Below are 18,328 nucleotides of genomic sequence, written 5' to 3'. Positions count from 1 at the left end.
GATATTCTTCTGCCTTTAATCTTAAGGTTTTTACCCTGGTTCAAAAGTTTATTTTTCAGCAGGATTGGTGTCTTCTTTTAAAGAAGGTCTGCCATCCATGATGCTACTAAAGGGTAGCTGGCTGTGCGCAGTTGATGGCTCGGTTAATGCCGCTTTCTTTACATCCCTGTAAGTGAACATACTGCTAGCCCAGTCTCGTCAGATCTTGTAAACTAAGCGAGGTCGACCCTGGCGAGTATTTGGATGGGAGGCCATCAAGGCATTCCAAGGCCATTGTGCAGAGGTGTAGGCAATGGTAAACCACCTCTGTTAAATCTCTTGCCTCGAAAACCCTACATGGTCTCCGTAAATCAGCTGCGACGTGACGGCACTTTGCACACATGGACAAGTGAATGCACATCTGGTCACACACCAGGCAGCAATCCCCTGAGGGACCACTAGTTCAGAGTAGTTAAAGAGAAGCCCCTCTTCATGTGTGATGGCTAAAGCATATATATGGGAGAAAGAAGGCTTCGCACCAGGTTTGGAATCTAATCTATCATTCAAGGCAGTAAGCTAAATAAAGGTGAAATTTTGAGAAGAAGAGAAGAGATTGGATTTATACCCCACCGTTCACTCGGAGTCTCAGAGCGGCTTACAGACTCCTTTCCCTTCCCCTACCCACAACAGACACCCTGTGAGGTAGGCGGGGCTGAGAGAGCTCTTTCAAGAACTGCCCTTGAGAGAACAGCTGTGCCAGAACTATGGCTTGCCCAAGGTCATCCAGCAGCTACAAGTGGAGGAGCGGGGAATCAAACCCGGTTCTCCCGGATTAGAGTCCGTGCGCTTAAGCCACTACACCAAAAGGAGGTTTCAGCAGGGGCAGCAGCTGGGAGTGCAGTTGTATTGGAGAGGTTTGTAGCTAAAATTAAATCCACACACCATCTCTCCCCCTCCCCCCATGCGCATACATGAAAGCAAGGAAATCACTCCAGCAATTCAAAGTCCGTGCCACCGGGCTGCCTTTCTGTTCACCATTTTGCGTAATTCCTTGTTCGCCGTGTCCCTCATCCCGGATCCTCTTCTTTTCCCTCCTCACGTCCATTTTATTCACCTTATCTTGTGTCCTAAGGGCTTTTGCACAGCTAGATTCTAGTCCAGTAGCACCGTAGAAACCAACAAGATTTTCGAGGTGTAAGCTTTCAAAGGTCAATGCTCCCTTCATCGGATACAAGACGCTTGGAAGCTATGACTCTCAAAAGCTCATACCCTGAAAATCTTGCTGATCGCTACGGTGCTACTGAACTCGACTCTTAGCTGTTCTATTGTAGAACAACACAGCTACCTCCTGAATCTAAGGGCTGTTGTAATGTTATTTTGCCAACAAGCACCATTTCTGGGTTGTTTTATAAGGGGAGGGGAAATATGTTATTTAGTGGGGGAGGGAGTCACGGCAGGGATCAAAGGCCTTCTCGTGGGGCATATGCAATATTTAAACAGCAAGAAAGCAATTCGGGGCCATTTAATATGGTTAATTTTTCATTCCTCATATTTTAACCAAGAGAAATTGATCGGTGTTCCCTGAAAAATAACTGATATGAAATGTTAATGATATTCTCATGTGATTTGATGGTGGCTCGTTTTATGTTCGTAAGCTATACGCAGAGTTTCTTGTAAACATTACTGGTTTTCTCATTTCAGGAAAGACGTTGGTTTGAAAAGATTTTTCCCGAAGAGTTTGCTGGATTCAGTAAAGGTATTTGTAGCGGCTACTAAAATGCTAGAAAAGATTGCATGGAGCTTCTCCATCACACCATTTCATGTCTCCTCTCCTGCTTGTCATGATTATCTCAATAGACATTGTGTTTGACAAACGACTTAAGAAGCAAAGGATACAGTTATTCCGAGAAACAAATCTTAGGTCCCGAGAGGAGCAACTGTCACACCACCTTGCTGTTTTACTGCTTCCACCCGTGCACGTAGTTTGTGAAGCCCAAACCAAAGCTCGCTTCTGCTGATGAATTTGGATTTTCTGTTATGGGGCAGTGTCTGTTTCAGTTGGGCCTGGTACATGGCACCCCCCCTGCCCCGGTTATACTAAAGTTAAACTTAGTCCTCAGAGTTTTCCCCCCCTCTAGGATAATACTCTGGTTGTTAGGAAACTGTTGTGAAAGGCAGTGTAGGTTTTTATTTGGGTATAAATACTGCATGGGAGATGAAAGTGAGCATCATTGAGGAATTTGATTATCTACCAGGGTCATTTCATAGTATCTAATGAATGGGAGCTGGCATAGCAGCTATTCTGCAAATGGTGGAGTGAAATGGGTGCCTAAAGGAACATAAAGAAACTGGGTTGGATCCGTGAAGCCATTCTTCTAGTGATGTTGCTTTCTCCGGTGCAAGAATTCTTCCTCTGACTCAAGAGCAGGGGTCATTTCCTGCAAGAGCGCACAGGAGCGGCGCTCCGGTAGTAAAGAGCCCAGGGGGCGGGCACATGCAACAAGCCCCGCCCCCTGCTCCCAGCAGCCCCGGGCCACGAGGAGCACAAGAATCTGTGCGTCCCCCCCCAAAAAAGCTAGCAATCCAAAACAGTCCAGTGGAGCCTGAGCAGTGGGTGTTGCCTTCTGACACACTTCCGGCGATACCAGGGGTGTGGCATATGCAAAAAAGTTATGCTAATGAGCTCCTGCGCCTCTTTTCCTACAAAATGACCCCTGCTCAAGAGACTTTGAACACATACATGTTTGAATTCAGAAATCACAGAGTAAGAATCATCCTGCCATTTTTCACAATTTGGATGAGCAAAAGCCCACCTTGTTACAGTACATGGTGATCACTTACTTCTGGAGCATGGAAATGAGTGATGGGATCAGTGTGCATTTCGCCCCTGCCTCATAGAGTTATGGCTTCAGTTTTCTCTCCCCTCCCCGTGTGTGTGTGTGGGGGGGGCAGATTCTGGATTGTTATAAGTGTCCAGCTTTTGGAGGAGGCAGGGCAAACAAAGTCCCCATCAGCCTGGAGTGTAGCAAGAAGCTTTAAATGAGGTTTCATCACATAATTCTCTCATCCACATGAATCCGTATCAGGCTCTTTCATTTAGATAAAATTTTGCAGCATCCCTGTTTCTTTTGACATTGTTCTCTGGTCTGTGTGCCTCTGATAAATTACATTCTTCTGTCCTGAATCCTGAACATCCTGGTTATGCACATCTGTCAGTGTGAAACTTGATGCTGCATGCGGCATGGCTCATATGCCAGATATGGACCATGTAACCTTACCATGAAGGTACAGTCTTCTGTGCGACACACGACTTTGTGAGACTTGAGAGGCGAGTACGGTGTCTGCATTCACACTACCAACAGCTGCATATAAAGCAGGGCTGCTTAATTTCAGTTATTTTATTTAATTATTCTGAAGTATTTGTAGACTACCTCACTACCAAAATGATGCCCACAGTGTTTTAAAACTGATTTACAAACACGTAATAACCCAATAAAAACCAATAAAAGCATGAAGCCAAATTTGTCAGCAGTCAGAAATAAAATAATCACGTGTCTTTAATGAGGTACCTTGAAAGATCATATTTTTAAAAAAAGAATTAAAAGTGGCAGTGAATCCGGTTAAAAGTGAGGGAGTGAGTTTTAACACAAATAGTAGTTAACAGGGCATGAAAGAAGGAGAAAACAACTCAACCAAATCCATAATGAGTACCCAGTTTGGTGTAGTGGTTAAGTGCGTGGACTCTGATCTGGGAGAACTGGGTTTGATTCCCCACTCCTCCACTTGCAGCTGCTGAATGACCTTGGGCAAGCCATAGTTCTGGTCAGAGCTGTTCTCTCAAGGACAGCTCTGGAAAAAGCTCTCTCAGCCCCACCTACCTCACAGGATATCTGTTGTGGGGAGGGGAAGGGAAAGGAGTTTGTAAGCCTCTCTGAGACTCCTTTGGGTAGTGAAGGGCAGGGTATAAATACAATCTCCTCCTCCTTCTTCTTCGTAGTAGCTACTCTGTTAGATTTGTTGCTAAGGATGGAAGTTTCCCAGATCCTCAGTTTCTGTTCTTTTGGGGTATGGGTAAACTAATATGGTGGTTTTTATTTCTAATGTGATTTATAGTTCATAGTTTCAGTCTAGGACTGTGGGCACACGAGCCAGTTGAAGCGCAGGGGAAGAGAGGCTATTTCCTCCGGAGACTTCTTTAAATTCCTTCTTCAAGTTGGCCCGCTGTGGCAGCAGGACTTGACGAGTGAACTCAGGCATTTAAAGAGACCCTTTAAATGCCTGAGTTCACTCACTGAATTTCACTGCTGCAGCATGGGCTGGCTTGGAGAAGGGATTTAAAGAGGTGCTCCCTCTACGCAGTGGAGCCTTGTGAGCAAAAATTCTACTTTGTGAGCTACTGGCATTAAATTTGTGAACGAACAATTTGGCTACTGCATAAATTAGTTGGCTCTGGATCCATCCTTCCTGCGCTAAGACGAAAACCTGTGAGCTGGAGGCTAGAAAAACTGTGAGCTAGCTCACACTAACTCATCTTAGAGGGAACACTGCTTTAAATCACTTCTCTAAGCTGGCCCAGGCTGCCGCAGCAGTGTAACTTGGCTTCTCCACACTGTAGCCGAATACAATCTGAACAATATCGACTTTTATTTGGGCAAACCTAGGTTGGTAGGTGAATCAGATTCTCTAATCTGATTTGTCTGAATAAATAACCCCCAAATACCAATAAGATATTTTTTGAGTATTTATTCGACTCGGTATATACCGAATGCTCACCCCTAATCTTCAGCTTTAAAAAATGCCATAATGTTTACTGAGCCTAGGGGTTTGGACAGTGAATAAATTAAAGGTATTTCTGAGAGCTGCATGAGTAATATGTAGGTTAAAATTTCAGCGTACAGCAGATATATCTTATCTCCCCCCCCCCACACACACACACAAACATAAAGTTTCTGTGCGAAATGTAAATAGTATGTGATGCAATAAAGAGAACTGATTGTGATATCTTCATCTCACCATAAGGGACTTGAAAATATGATTAAACAATAAACAATAACAGTTTAGTTCAGCACTGTGCTAATAGTCTGTTTAATATTATAAATTAATTAAACTATGTTAAACTTTGCTTAAGCAACACCACCTGTTAAAATGTGTGAAATTGTTTTTCTTTGTAACATGCAACAACAAAAACCCTAATGCTTGATGAAGCTCCTTTCTGCTTCAGAAATGCTAATTGGTATGTTTTGCCAGGAATTTGAGCAAATGTTGGCAATGCTGTGATGATGAATGCAATTAATATTCGCCCTTGCTGGCAGAAAGCTTACAACAGTGTCTGAATATTTCATTACCCAGGCGAAAACACTACGAAAACTGATCCAGCAAACATTTCGACAGTTTGCCAACCTCAACAGAGAAGAAAGTATTTTGAAATTCTTCGAGATTCTTTCGCCAGTGTACAGATTTGACAAGGAATGCTTCAAGTGTGCCCTCGGTGTAAGTATGTCGCATCTGACTGCTAGAGCATGTTGTGAAATTGTCAGGCTAATTACTCTTGCTTAGATCAACAGTACATTTTTAGTTTTTATGGGCAGAAGGTAGGTCGTCTGGTGCTTTGCCTATACGTTAGAGATGAAAGGCACACTCATTCTTTAATTTTAAATCCGTGTGATCACAGAGGCTTTTCCCCGGTTGCGAAGAACAAACATTTAGTAACAGCTCTAGGGCTACCACTCTGTTTATCACTGGATTAAATAAATCCTAGTTCAGGAATCATATTCTGTCCTAAGCAATTTAATCTTCATGGACGTGTATATAAATAAAACAACACTGAAGGAAAAGCTTTTTTAAAAATAGATAATATGTATGTATCTGGAGTTGCGGTGGCTCAAGTGGTTAAGACGCTGAACTGCAGGCTGTGGAAGGTTGGTAGTTCAGCAGTTCGAGACCCGAGTGTGCCGCATGATGGAGTGAGCTCCCGTCTCTAGTTCCAGCTCCTGCCAACCTAGCAGTTTGAAAGCAAGAAATTGCAAGTAGATAAATAGGTACCACTTTGGTGGGAAGGTAACAGCGTTCCGTGCGCCTTGGTGTTTAGTCATGCCGGCCACATGACCACGGAAACGTCTTTGGACAGCATTGGCTCTTCGGCTTTGAAACGGAGATGAGCACCGCAACTCGACTGGCTTTTGAGCAAGGGAACCTTTACCTTTACTATGTATGTATCTATTCCTTTTGAAATGTGTACCCCATGGTACTCAGCCAAAAAGCCTCTAGGTGGATTGCAAAACGTTCGCTTACGAGTTACATGTTTGTGTGCACATATAAAATGTAAAGTGGCATCAGAACTTCATCAACATGAAGAGAACTTTGGTCACGAAGGCGGCTCTGAGAGGGTGAACAGTGAATGAATGGATGGAGACCATTGCTCCCTCTAAGCTGTGGAGACTTGTGAGCAAAAATTCTACTTTGCAAGCGACCGGCACTAAAGTTGTGAGCGAGCGATTTGGCTACTGCATAAATAAGTTTGCTCTAGAGCCAGGCTTCCTGAGCTATGACGAAAATGTGTGCGAGCCGGAGACTAAAAAACTGTGAGCTAGCTCACACTAACTCAGCTTAGAGGGAACACTGATGGAGACTGCAAGCATATTACTCCCATTCTGCAGATACTCCGTTGATTGGCCATCTGTTATTGGGCTCAGTTTCAGGTATTGGCTGCCACACAGGAAGCCCTTCATGACCCCGTGGCCCCTCTTTGTTTGTGTGACCACCTCTCCCCACATACTCCACTACAACAACTTCACTCATGTCAATAGGGGTTTCTGCAGGTGGTGGCAGCCTGCAAATGGGCAAAATCGACAACTGCCTGTACACCTGCCTTCACCGTTGTGGCTCCCACCTTGTGGAAAGGTTTGCCCATTGAGGTCAGGAAAGCTCTCATTTCGGGAGCTGTTGGGTGGGGGCATAAAACAATGGAGGTCAGGAAAGCCTTCCACAAATTATGCAAAACTGAACTACTCAAGAAGACCTTCCTGCACACATAACAGGGTTGCACTGTACAAAAAAGAGTTCACAAACTCACTTGGATAAATAATTGAGACTGTCTATACTGCCGTGTATAGCTTATTATAAGTAGGATTCCATTATGTAAATCTTATATTGCTTAATGTGTCCTGTGAATACTTACGTTATGCTTCAGTTCATTCTGGTGGTTCCAGGCTTCTAAAATCCTAACGCAGGGGTGTCAAACATAAGGCCCGGGGGCCGGAACCGGCCCGTCCAGGGCTCTCATCTGGCCCACCGGGTGCAAGTGAGGGACCAGGAGGCTGCTGGGGGGGCCATGAGTGGGCGGAGCCACTCCAATTGTGGCTTCAGCACAGCGGGACAACCTTGTCTGCAGTAGTCAAGCAGTACCTCTTTGCTTCAGTGGCAGCCTCAAATGTAAATTGGGAGCCATCACTGCCGTATTCATGCCAGCTCAGGGTTTCAAGGCTAAGGGTGCACAAACCTCTCTGCTCGACCTGCAGCTCCAGAGATGCTGTCCTGGATGGCCGTGGGGATCGCATTTGAACGTGGAGGGGTGCAGACGATCCTCTGCTGGGGTCTGCTGGCGGCCAGCACCACCTCCGTATTTGCAAACCTCCCTCATGTGGAGGCTGTGCTTTGGCCCATGGGGGGTATTCTTCAGTTTCTTCCACACATCGAGGTTCTAGTCCTGCCATTGAACACATGACTCAGCAGGCAGGCCTTCCGCCCCCTTGGTGAAACTTGATGATCTCTGTCTCAAACCTTCAGCATCTCCCCACTGTGGATCACCTGGCGGCCTTGGCTGGCACACAGGCATCTCTGGCTTATCAGACTTTGCTTGGCCAGGGTCCCACTGTGCACATGGCCTCGGACCTAGGGCCCCCCCCCCCCGTGCTTCTGCAGGCAGGGGGGTTAGTTCAACTTGTCTTCCTAGTCCCCTTCCATGGTGGCTTGGGAGCAGTGGGGAGTTGGCAACACCCAGGCATTTAACGTTTTTACCCTGGGGCCCAGGCTTACAGCATCAGTGGCAGGAGCAGGCTGGGGAAAGGGTTTGCCCCTCCCCCAGACAGCACGGGAGCATCTGCCCAGTGCTGCACCGCTGGCTCTCCAGTCCCCCCATATGTGTTTTCCTCTGCACCCCCCGGGTCCAGGGGGCATTGCAGTGAGGACACCAACTCGGCGCTTACCAGCTGCTGTCCTTTATAAAGACACGCATCACGTTTTATGGCACACATGGCCCAGCCCAACAAAGTCACATTTATGACAGATACGGCCCTCGTAACAAACTCTTGCCTAATGCCTTGGTTGCTGAATGTCCCATTTTGTCCGTTGTACTGACTCGCTATTCATAATCGGGCTTGAGTCCCTGAGAGAAAGGCGGATTATAAATATTTTAAATATTCTGGTGTAGTGGTTAAGAGTGCGGACTCTAATCTGGGAGAACCGTGTTTGATTCCCCACTCCTCCACATGCAGTTGCTGGTGTGACGTCGGTCAAGCCATAGTTCTGGCACAGCTGTCCTTGAGAAAGAGCAGTTTCTGTCAGAGCTCTCTTAGCCCCACCTCCCTCACAGGGTGTCTGTTGTGGGGAGGGGAAGGGAAAGGAGTTTGTAAGCCGCTCTGAGACTCCTTTGGGTAGTGAAGGGCGGGGTATAAATACAATCTCCTCCTCCTCTTCTTCCTCTTCCTCCTCCTCCTCTTCTTCTTCCCCTTCTTCTTCTTCTTCCTCTTCTTCTTCTTCTTGCTATGGTTCTGTGGGACACTCTTTGAGGCATTCTTTCTCAAATTTGAATCAAAAGCACTGCCGGCAAAATGAAGTGGGCTTTTACCCCCTTCTTCTTCCTGCTGCACATCACTAAGCCCCCTGAAATTCTGCTCCTGGGGTCTGAAGTGACCCTCAGGAACAGCATGGGAGGCAGAATAAGGATATATGGGGGGGGGGGGTTGTCAGTGAAAATCATCCACACTTCCTCTGGCGGCAGAAAGGCCGTTTCACCATCTGTCATCAGTGGGACGTAATCTTTGGATGCAGCCCTCTGTTTGAAGTTTGGTTTTTCATTGCTTGTAAAGTTCCTTTGAAAAGGATGGCGTTCAGAGTCTTTACCCACACATTTTCTTTACATTCTCCCCAAACTTTCATCACTTCCTGTGGACTATTCAACATAAAAAGTCAAGTTGGATTATTTCGGTGGAGCTGGCTATTGGTCCAGAAGAAGGAATCAGCTACCTGACCGACAAGGGTTCCAACGTAAGTCTGCTTCTTTGACTCTCAATATATGATGTAATGAGGGTCGGGGTGTAGTACTGGGAGAGACCGTTTAATGGAAAGTTGTGTCTTGAAGTGAAACTGAATAAATGGCAGGTGATGTGAATGAGATATGCCATTCATTAGTGTGGAAAGTGGCCAGTGGGGGTCAAACAGCCACCCTTAGATCAGTCTCTTGACTTTTTGCTCTATTGTGCACAATAAAAAAAAGCCTTTTGCATTATAGATGGTATCGTTTTAGAGAGAAACCAAAAATGCCATAAATATTTCAAATGCGCTTTTAGGAATGGAACGGTAATTTGTTCGTCTGCGAAATCCATAGCAATAACTCATATTGATAGATGGAAGCAAGGTATATGTTGTTCTGCTATTTCTCAGAGTACAGTTATTATTTTATAGAGAACCATCAAGGTTAGTCGTCATCGCTGTGTGTGTTCAGTATTTTGTCATATAATTTGGGTGTGTATACGTATTTATTAGCAGTCCTAATTGAGATTTTAAATTGTGGTCTTTTGTGTGTGTGTGTGTTCAGTAGCTGTTGTATTTACATCATAAGCTGCCCTGAGCAATGTTCCCTCTAAGCTGTGGAATCTTGTGAGCAAAATTCTACTTTGTGAGCTACTGGCATTAAAGTTGTGAGCGAGCGATTTGGCTACTGCATAAATTAGTTTGCTCTGGAGCCATCCTTCCTGAGCTCAGACAAAAATGTGTGAGCTGGAGGCTAAAAAACTGTGAGCTAGCTCACACTAACTCAGCTTAGAGGGAACTCTGGCCCTGAGTCCTGTGAGGCAGGAAGGTAGCTAATAAATGTTTTAAATAAATGACTAAATAAGCAAATAGATAAACAAATAGACTTTAATTTAAGAAAGCTGGATTATTCAGTATTTCCGGGTAGATCTTATATCGGTTTCCAAGCTGGATGTTTACCAGTGCCTAGGGTTGCTACCCTTCAGGTGCAGTCCAGAAATCTCTCAAAATTACAATTGGTCTCCAGACAACAGAGATCAGTTCCACTGGAGAAAATGGCTGCTTTGGAGGGTGGGCTCCAAAACATTATTTCACCTCTTTCCGCCCATCATGGCGATGACTCCTTTCAAGAGCAACATATCAATTAGGTTTTTGGCTCAAGGAAGAAATAGGGACAGAATGCCTCCCCAGAGAATGGTCTGGGGCCTTCCTTCCTGAGGGACCGCCTTTCCCCACATGTTCCCCAGAGAGCAATGAGGTCGGGGTCTCAAAATCGTTTGGCCGTCCGTGGAATGAAAGATGCCAGGCTGGCCTCTACCAGGGCCAGGGTCTTCTGAGTAGCGGCTCCATGCTGGTGGAATGAGGTCCCGGAAGACATCAGGGCCCTGTGGGACCTTTTACAGTTCCGCGGGGCCTGCAAAACAGAGCTCTTCCACCAGGCCTTTGATTAGGAGCCGCGACCAACAACAACTGAACAGTGTTATGGCCCTCTCTGCCATCAAAATAGCCTGAAATATACTGGATACTGACTCTGACCATACTAACTTGTCAACATTCCATCATGGCCGACTGAGATCACTATGTAATGTTATACCACCAGCAGCACTTTATTTGTTATGTACATGAGTTCATGATGTTTATTATCTGTGTTTTAATGCATTTTAACTTTTTAATGCAAGCCGCCCTGAGTCTTCCTGGCAGGGAGGGGGGGGAATATAAATTGAATTAAACAATAAATAAGTAAACAAATAAATAAATAAATAAATAATGAGGCTGAAGGGAAAGCAAAGAGCCTTTCTTTTGTATCCACACCAAAAAAATCCACACAACCCTCTTCATAACCCAGGAACACCCAGATCTTTTCAGGAACGCTGACAGATAAAGCAACTGACTGAAAGGAAGGCAAAGCAGATAACCACCAGGATGAACCGCCATAAAAACTACAATACTCTAGTGACACCCACAACACACATTCCCTCTCCATCCCCCACTTCCACCTCACACCAGTATCTTCCTGAGGTGAATTTCTCACGGTCCAGCGCACTTAGAACATAAGAGAAGCAAATGATGGATCAGGCCAATGGCCCATCCAGTCCAACACTCTGTGTCACACAGTGGCCAGAAATACCAGGTGCCATCAGGAGGTCCAGCAGTGGGGCCAGGACACTAGAAGCCCTCCCACTGTTGTGCCCCCCCCCCAAGCACCAAGAAGACAGAGCATCACTTGCCCCAGACTGGGAGTTCCTATCTATACCTTGTGGCTAATATCCACTGATGGACCTCTGCTCCATATGCTCATCTAATTCCCTATTATAAGAATATAAGAGAAGCCAGTGTTGGATCAGGCCAATGGCCCATCCAGTCCAACACTCTGTCACACAGTGGCCAAAAATACCAGGCGCCATCAGGAGGTCCAGCAGTGGGGCCAGGACACTAGAAGCCCTCCCACTATTGCCCCCCCCCCAAGCACCAAGAATACAGAGCACCCTTGCCCCAGACTCAGAGTTCCTATTTATACCTTGTGGCTAATAGCCACTGACGGACCTCTGCTCCGTATGCTTATCTAATTCCCTCTTGAAGCCGTCCATGCTTGTAGCTGCCACCACGTCCTGTGGCAGTGAATTCCATGTGTTCATCACTCTTAGCATGGCATTATATCCTGCTGAGGTCCCTCCCCTCCCCAAACCCCGCCCTCCTCAGGCTCCACCTCCAAATTTCCAAGGAATTTCCCAACCAATACTGGCAGCCCTACCAGTACATCTCATTGCTCAGCGGCACTCTCTTTAGGCAGAGTCGCCATTCAGTCATCTCCCTCCCTTCTCACGTGCAGAGGCCGTGACATTCTTGCGGGGCTCAGCTAAAAAATGGAATAAGAGTGATGAGGTAGGGGGAAGCTCTGAGAAAGTATCGGTCTGCTGGTCCCACACATTTGTCAGGATGGGACAGGGGGCAACAGTGGGAGGGCTTCTAGTGTCCTGGACCCACTGCTGGACCTCCTGATGGCACCTGGTATTCTTGGCCACTGTGTGACAGAGTGTTGGACTGGATGGGCCATTGGCCTGATCCAACATTGGCTTCTCTTATGTTCTTATGTATGTTCTTATCTCAAAGTGTATTTACTAACACTTCCATTTTGCCGTATACCTTTCTGCAGCCTACTCACCTGGCCGACTTCCATCAAGTGCAGACCATCCAGTATTCAAGCAGTGAAGATAAAGACAGGAAAGGAGTGCTACAGATGAAAATTGCTGGAGCACCGGAGGTAGGTGGGCAGTTGCTGACTTTGCCATTGCCGGCTCAGGTAACAGGAGTTAATAGTTGCTGTGCCTTTTGCTGACTCCCCCCCCCCAAAAAAAAAAATTAAAAAATTTTAGGAATTATTTTTCACCAGTTATTCTTCACTTCTCCCTGTGGTCTTATTAAGTGCCACTCACTAAAACTAGGCGTTACGCCGTGCACTAGATTCCCAGTTGGGTATATGCTATTGTGTGATCCAAATTCTATGCTGATAACGGTCCAAAATGCTGGAGATAGTTTGTGTTCCGGCAGCTGTGTTAAAGCACATACCCTTACTTTCCCTCTGCTGTGGTTGTTTGCACAAGAATTCATGGTGATGGTCATAGTGAAAAAACACGCTACTGTCTTTTCTGCATACTCATTATTATGATGTGTTGATGGAAACAATTGCTGTATGCATTGTAGGAACACTTATATGTTTGCTGCTAGCCATGTAAGGGGGGGGTTGCAGTGGATCAGTGGTTAAGACGCTGAACTGCAGACTGAAAGGCTGGTAGTTCGGCAGTTCTAGACTCTAGTGCCGCGTGACGGAGTGAGTTCCTGTCTCTGGTCCCAGCTCCTGCCGACCTAGCAGTTCAAAAGCAAGAAATTTCAAGTAGATAAATAGGTTAAATAGATAAATAAACATTGAAAGTCAAAGAAGATGGGGACGGCAAAGGATGAGATGGTTAGACAGTGTCATAGATGCAACGAACATGAAGTTGAGCAAACTTCAGAGGACGGCGGAAGACCGGAAGGCCTGGCGTGATCTGGTCCATGGGGTCGCAAAGAGTCTGTGCGACTGAACAACAACAATCAATCTTGCCCTTCTTGGCAGCTACAGTTGGATACCATACTCTAGGTCAGTGGTGGCGAACCTATGGCACGGGTGGCAGAGGTGGCACTCAGAGCCCTCTCTGTGGGCACGCGTGCCATCGCCCCAACCAGGCCCATACCATCATTAAAGTGTCTAATTCTCTGCCAAATAATTTTAAGTAAATGAAAGCATTTGGGATTGCTTTCCTTACTTTGTTTGGATCATCTTAAATTAATGTATGAGTTGTTTTTTCTAAGGTAAAATCTCAGTATTCAGGTTAAATTGCCGTGTTGGCACTTTGCGATAAATAAGTGGGTTTTGGGTCGCAGTTTGAGCACTCGGTCTCTAAAAGGTTCGCCATCACTGCTCTGGGTACAACATACACAGTCTAATCTAGAATAATTTAGGACCTGGAAAAGCCAATAATGCTAGGAAAAGTTGAAGGCAGAAGGAAGAGAGGGAAGACCCAACATGAGAGGGATTTTGACTCCATCAAGGCAGCCATGATCTTCAGTTTGCAAGATCTGAGCAAGGCTGTGAACAGTAGGACGTTTTGGAGGACAATTAATTCGTAGGGTCGCTGTAAGTCAGAAATGACCTGATGGCGCTTAGCACACACATAGGTTCAAAATAGGATTTGAAAGTACATATAACATATATTGGATTGCAGTCTTTTTTTTTTTTTTGGTTTTGAATAACTTTTATTGAATATCAAACAATACATAGGAAACAGGAGGATTCAGGCAATGTTCATAGAATATAACAGTTCGAAAGCAAGAAATTGCAAGTAGATAAATAGGTACCACTTCGGTGGGAAGGTAACAGCGTTCCGTGCGCCTTGGTGTTTAGTCATACCAGCCACATGACTGCAGAAATGTCTTCGGACAGAGCTGGCTCTTCGGCTTTGAAACGGAGATGAGCACCGCAACCCTAGAGTCGGATTCGACTGGCTTTCGAGCAAGGGAACCTTTACCTTTACCTAACACATATATAGATTAGCAAAAGCACAATTGGATTGCAGTCATAAACGCCAGTCCGTCAGATGATCCTTAGGTAATAGAAGTGTCTCATTCGTGCTCCCTTTCTTACATTATGTGAAGAAGTGATTGCTGATAAGCTGGTATTCTGGTATAAGAGATGGTGGGGTGGGTCCAACATTGTGAAGAGGGGGCTCCCACAAGCAGGATTTGGGGGCCATTTTGAGCTATTGTGGGGATGGGGGAAGTCGAGAAGTCCTCGCATCCGCAGAAACATGCCGTTGAATGCACCCCAGGGCTTCGATACCACCATTTAAGTTTAGTTAGAATCTGACATTCAGGCACACTTCGTAGCTCTTCAAAGGTGTATCAGGTGGTGGTGGTGGTAGAAAGTGCCGTCAAGTCGCAGCCAAATTAGGGCGACCCCGTAGGGTTTTCTGAAAACGACGATCGAACTGCGGCTAATGTGAGCCGCAGCAAAGTTGAGATGGCGTGGCGGGATCTCACGGATCCCCTGAGCCGCAGTGCGTCGCTCCCCGGCACGATCAGATGCCGGAGAGAAAGCGACGGTGCGAAGGGGAGCCTGGCGAACTGTGCATGCTCACACATGCGCAGTTCGGCCAGGAGCTAGGGATGCACCGGCGCAAGGACCAGCTGGCGATCCCACGGCCAGCGTTGCTGTGGCCCTTCCAAAAGAACCACCTCGGGAGGTGGCTCTTTTTTGGAGCGGATCAACGCTGGAAGGGACGGATCAGGGACGGAGATGGTACGCTCCCCAGATGTTGCCGTGGGATCGCGCCCGTTTGCTCCGCCGTCCGCCCCCGTTCCGTCCCGCTCCCGGCCCAAAAGGCCTTGTATGGACAGGACCCCCGTAGGGTTTTCCAGCCCAGAATCATGCAGAGCTGGTTTGCCATTGCCTGCTTCTGCGTAGTGACCCTGGTCTTCTTTCGTGGTCTCCCATCTAACCCTGCTTAGCTTCCAAGAGCTGATGGGACTGGGCTAGCCTGAGCCATCAGGTATATCAGGTACCAAAGGCCAATCAAACCTGCCCTCTGTTATCCAAAGGGGGGGGGGAGTTATGAGCCCCTGTCACTCACTCTATCCTACTATCGTGTGTTGAACCAAAAATTTTTCTTGAACAGATTTTAGAACTCCATCACATTGTCTTGGAATGTCAATTGCATGCAGGTCCATGTAAGAGGACTCCTTTCCTCTCCACTGTACCCTAAACATTGTGTTAACAATGACAGAATAATCCAATGTCCAGGGGTCATTTCGTAGAAAAAGAGGTGCAGGAGCTCATTAGCATAACTTATGTGTATATGCCACACCCCCTGACATCACCGGAAGGCAACACCCACCGCTCAGGCTCCACTGGACTGTTTTGGACTGCTAGCTATTGGGGAGGGGGGGAACGTGCAGATCTGCCCTGGCAGAGGAGGGAGAGCTTGTACCTGAAGGCGGGAAGGGGGGGCTATGCAACTCACCTGGCTGCTTCTTGCTCCCTGTGGCATGACTGAAGGTAGCTGGGAGCAGGGGGCAGGGCTTGTTGCATGTGCCCGCCCTATGGGCTCTTTACTGCCAGAGCTCCGCTCCTGTGCGCTCCCGCAGGAAATGACCCCTGCCAATGTCTATTAAGTGACACAAACCCGGACATCACAGCTCTGGCTGCTAGGTTTTTGGCTGAAGTGGTTAAAGACAGATACAAGCGTTCTGTATGATCTCCCTTATTTTGCTGTCTCTGTAACGCCTCCTTGCTCATATTTTATCACACCATGTATTTTATTGATATGCCATTAAAGGTATTTGATTTGATTTATAAAACTAACGTGGTAATGGATTCATAGATTCTCTGTCCTGAGTGGTCCCCGAAGTGCAGGTACATAGAAGAAGTAAGGCGATGCGTCCAACTGTGCTGAGGCCTTGCTTCCCTGCAGACGTATAGACCTGCTGGGCAGCTGGGAAAAACTTGCTCCTGTGATAATCTGAAGTGCCATCTGAAAGTGGTGTGGCATTGTGGTCGTGTCAGCTCGCATGTGGCCGTGAGGCTGCATTACGTGGGGGATTTTGGGTCATACGAGTTGAACAATTTAATAAATCTGAGACCCCCTTTTTTTCTGTTTACTGTTTTCCGGTAGCCTGCTCTGCCGTGACATAACTGTTCAGCTGTTCTCCTAAATGTTTGTGTCTGGAATAATGCCTCTTTGTTTGGTGCCCTATTTTTTTTCTCTCTCTCCCTCACTCTTCAGCCTCTGACAGTGACAGCCCCATCCTTAACCATTGCAGAGAACATGGCTGACTTGATAGACGGCTATTGCCGACTGGTGAACGGTGCTACGCAGTCCTTTATCATCAGGCCCCAGAAAGGTAAGAGGAAAAAAAACCTGCGTACTGCTTCTGGTCAGGTTGGTGATCGAGCAAAAATAAAACCCCAGAATTCTCCATTTGTCGCCTAATTTCTTCTAGCAGGGATATCTCTCGGTCTCTAAAAAAATGAACGAGTGATTGAGAGGGGTAGTCCAGTAATTACTGTCATGCAGATAATTCTGTAATGGTGGGACTACAAGTTATTCGTAATCTATAACTCTGTGCCGCCAAGTTATTAGCTATCAGTGCTTCACTCCATGTTTTTCATCCTTTAAAAATACCTCCCAACACCATCCATTAAAGATAGATTTTCTGTAACGATAGGAAGATCGGTCCTCTCTTTAGGCACTCTTCAAGTTATCTATTGTGTTATAATTATGCTTCATTGCATGTTTATTCCATCTCTCTTCCAAAGAGCTTAGGGTGGCATATATGTGCCTCTTCCTCTTTATCACAGCTTCTGAAAAACCACACTTAGTATCTTGAGCCGTATGTTGATGAAGTCCTCTTGTTGAATTCAGTGGGGCCTCATCATATTGGAGAGTGATAATCTGTTGAGTGAACTCTCAGGAAGTGCAAGGATATGGGTGTATTTCCCCCCCTTTTTTTGCTGCTGCTTCCCTAATGATACGTACAAAACATGTTGGATCCTTCAGCACCCACAGTACAAATTAAACAGGTCTCACTCCTTGTGTATACAGATGGAGATTCATGTTTATTTCACACTGAAGACTTACACTTGAGTACCCCCATTCTCATAGTCCAGTGCAATCTCAATAAAACTTTTGAATACTAATAAACGGGGGGAAATACCTAGCTCTGACTTTGAAATCACCCTGTTCTGATCAGTGGCTTGTTCATGTATCGGTTAACATTTCTGCAATGTATTCTGTTCCATTTCTCACCTTTCATGACCTGATATGTTGGGCTTCAATGGGTGTCTTGGAAATTGTATGGGGAAACTAAAGGAAAACCCTTTTAGAGTTAACCCCTGGAAGGGGGATATCATATTTAATAAAAAAGCACTGAGAGAACTTGCTGCAGTTTTGAGACTTGAACACGGAACAGCTGTGTTTCGGAGAAGGTTTGGGTGGGCTGGGATTTTTGTCCTCCATACAGGAGTCATTTTTCATTATAGAAACCTGGTTTCTCAGAAATGAGTGGCAGATCTGGAAGCTTGGTCTGAGACTACTGGGATGGAAATTATAGCATAACTTCTACAACAGGAAAATGCAGTTAACTGATTTTATAATGTGCCTTTTCCATAACCATGCAATATATTCTTCATGTGGTATACGTGTAATACTGATTTTGTGTATTGTCCTCTTCATGCAGAAGGTGAAAGAGCTTTACCATCCATACCAAAGTAAGTCCTTTTAGGTTGTATTCAGATGCTGAATAATGCTTTTAAGCATATAAATATATATTTTGGGGTGTACATTCTAAAATTCTAAATAAAATTTACAAGCTCTGTATCAGGGGTGTCGAACTCATTTGTTATGAGGGCCGGATCTGACATAAATGAGACCTTGTTTAGCTGGGCCATGTGTGTCATAAAATGTGGTGCCAAGTAGCGGAGATATAAACTTTATAAAGGACACAAACACAAAGATTTTTTTTTACTTAAAATAAAAACGTGCGTAAAACATCACCTCTGTAAACT

The 18,328-nt window shown here is 45.9% G+C and overlaps 1 protein-coding gene across 1 annotated transcript in view; it reads left to right on the top strand.

Annotated features, from left to right (window-relative positions):
* The window catches only part of PTK2 (protein tyrosine kinase 2), a gene marked incomplete at its 3' end in the record, with an annotated part of 174,118 nt that overhangs the window by 80,266 nt on the left and 75,524 nt on the right, over positions 1-18,328 (top strand). The window contains exons 6-11 of the mRNA XM_015426717.1: positions 1,681-1,735; positions 5,329-5,469; positions 9,166-9,243; positions 12,383-12,490; positions 16,548-16,665; positions 18,001-18,031. Coding sequence (XP_015282203.1) covers positions 1,681-1,735; positions 5,329-5,469; positions 9,166-9,243; positions 12,383-12,490; positions 16,548-16,665; positions 18,001-18,031 — 531 coding nt within the window. The remainder of the gene's footprint in view (positions 1-1,680; positions 1,736-5,328; positions 5,470-9,165; positions 9,244-12,382; positions 12,491-16,547; positions 16,666-18,000; positions 18,032-18,328) is intronic.

The sequence above is a fragment of the Gekko japonicus genome, unplaced genomic scaffold, assembly GCF_001447785.1.
Source record: "Gekko japonicus isolate JY-2015 unplaced genomic scaffold, Gekko_japonicus_V1.1 scaffold3074, whole genome shotgun sequence".
Taxonomy (NCBI): Eukaryota; Metazoa; Chordata; class Lepidosauria; order Squamata; family Gekkonidae; genus Gekko; species Gekko japonicus.
The sequence above is the reverse complement of the archived record's forward strand: the minus strand, read 5'-3'. Positions and strand labels throughout refer to the sequence as shown.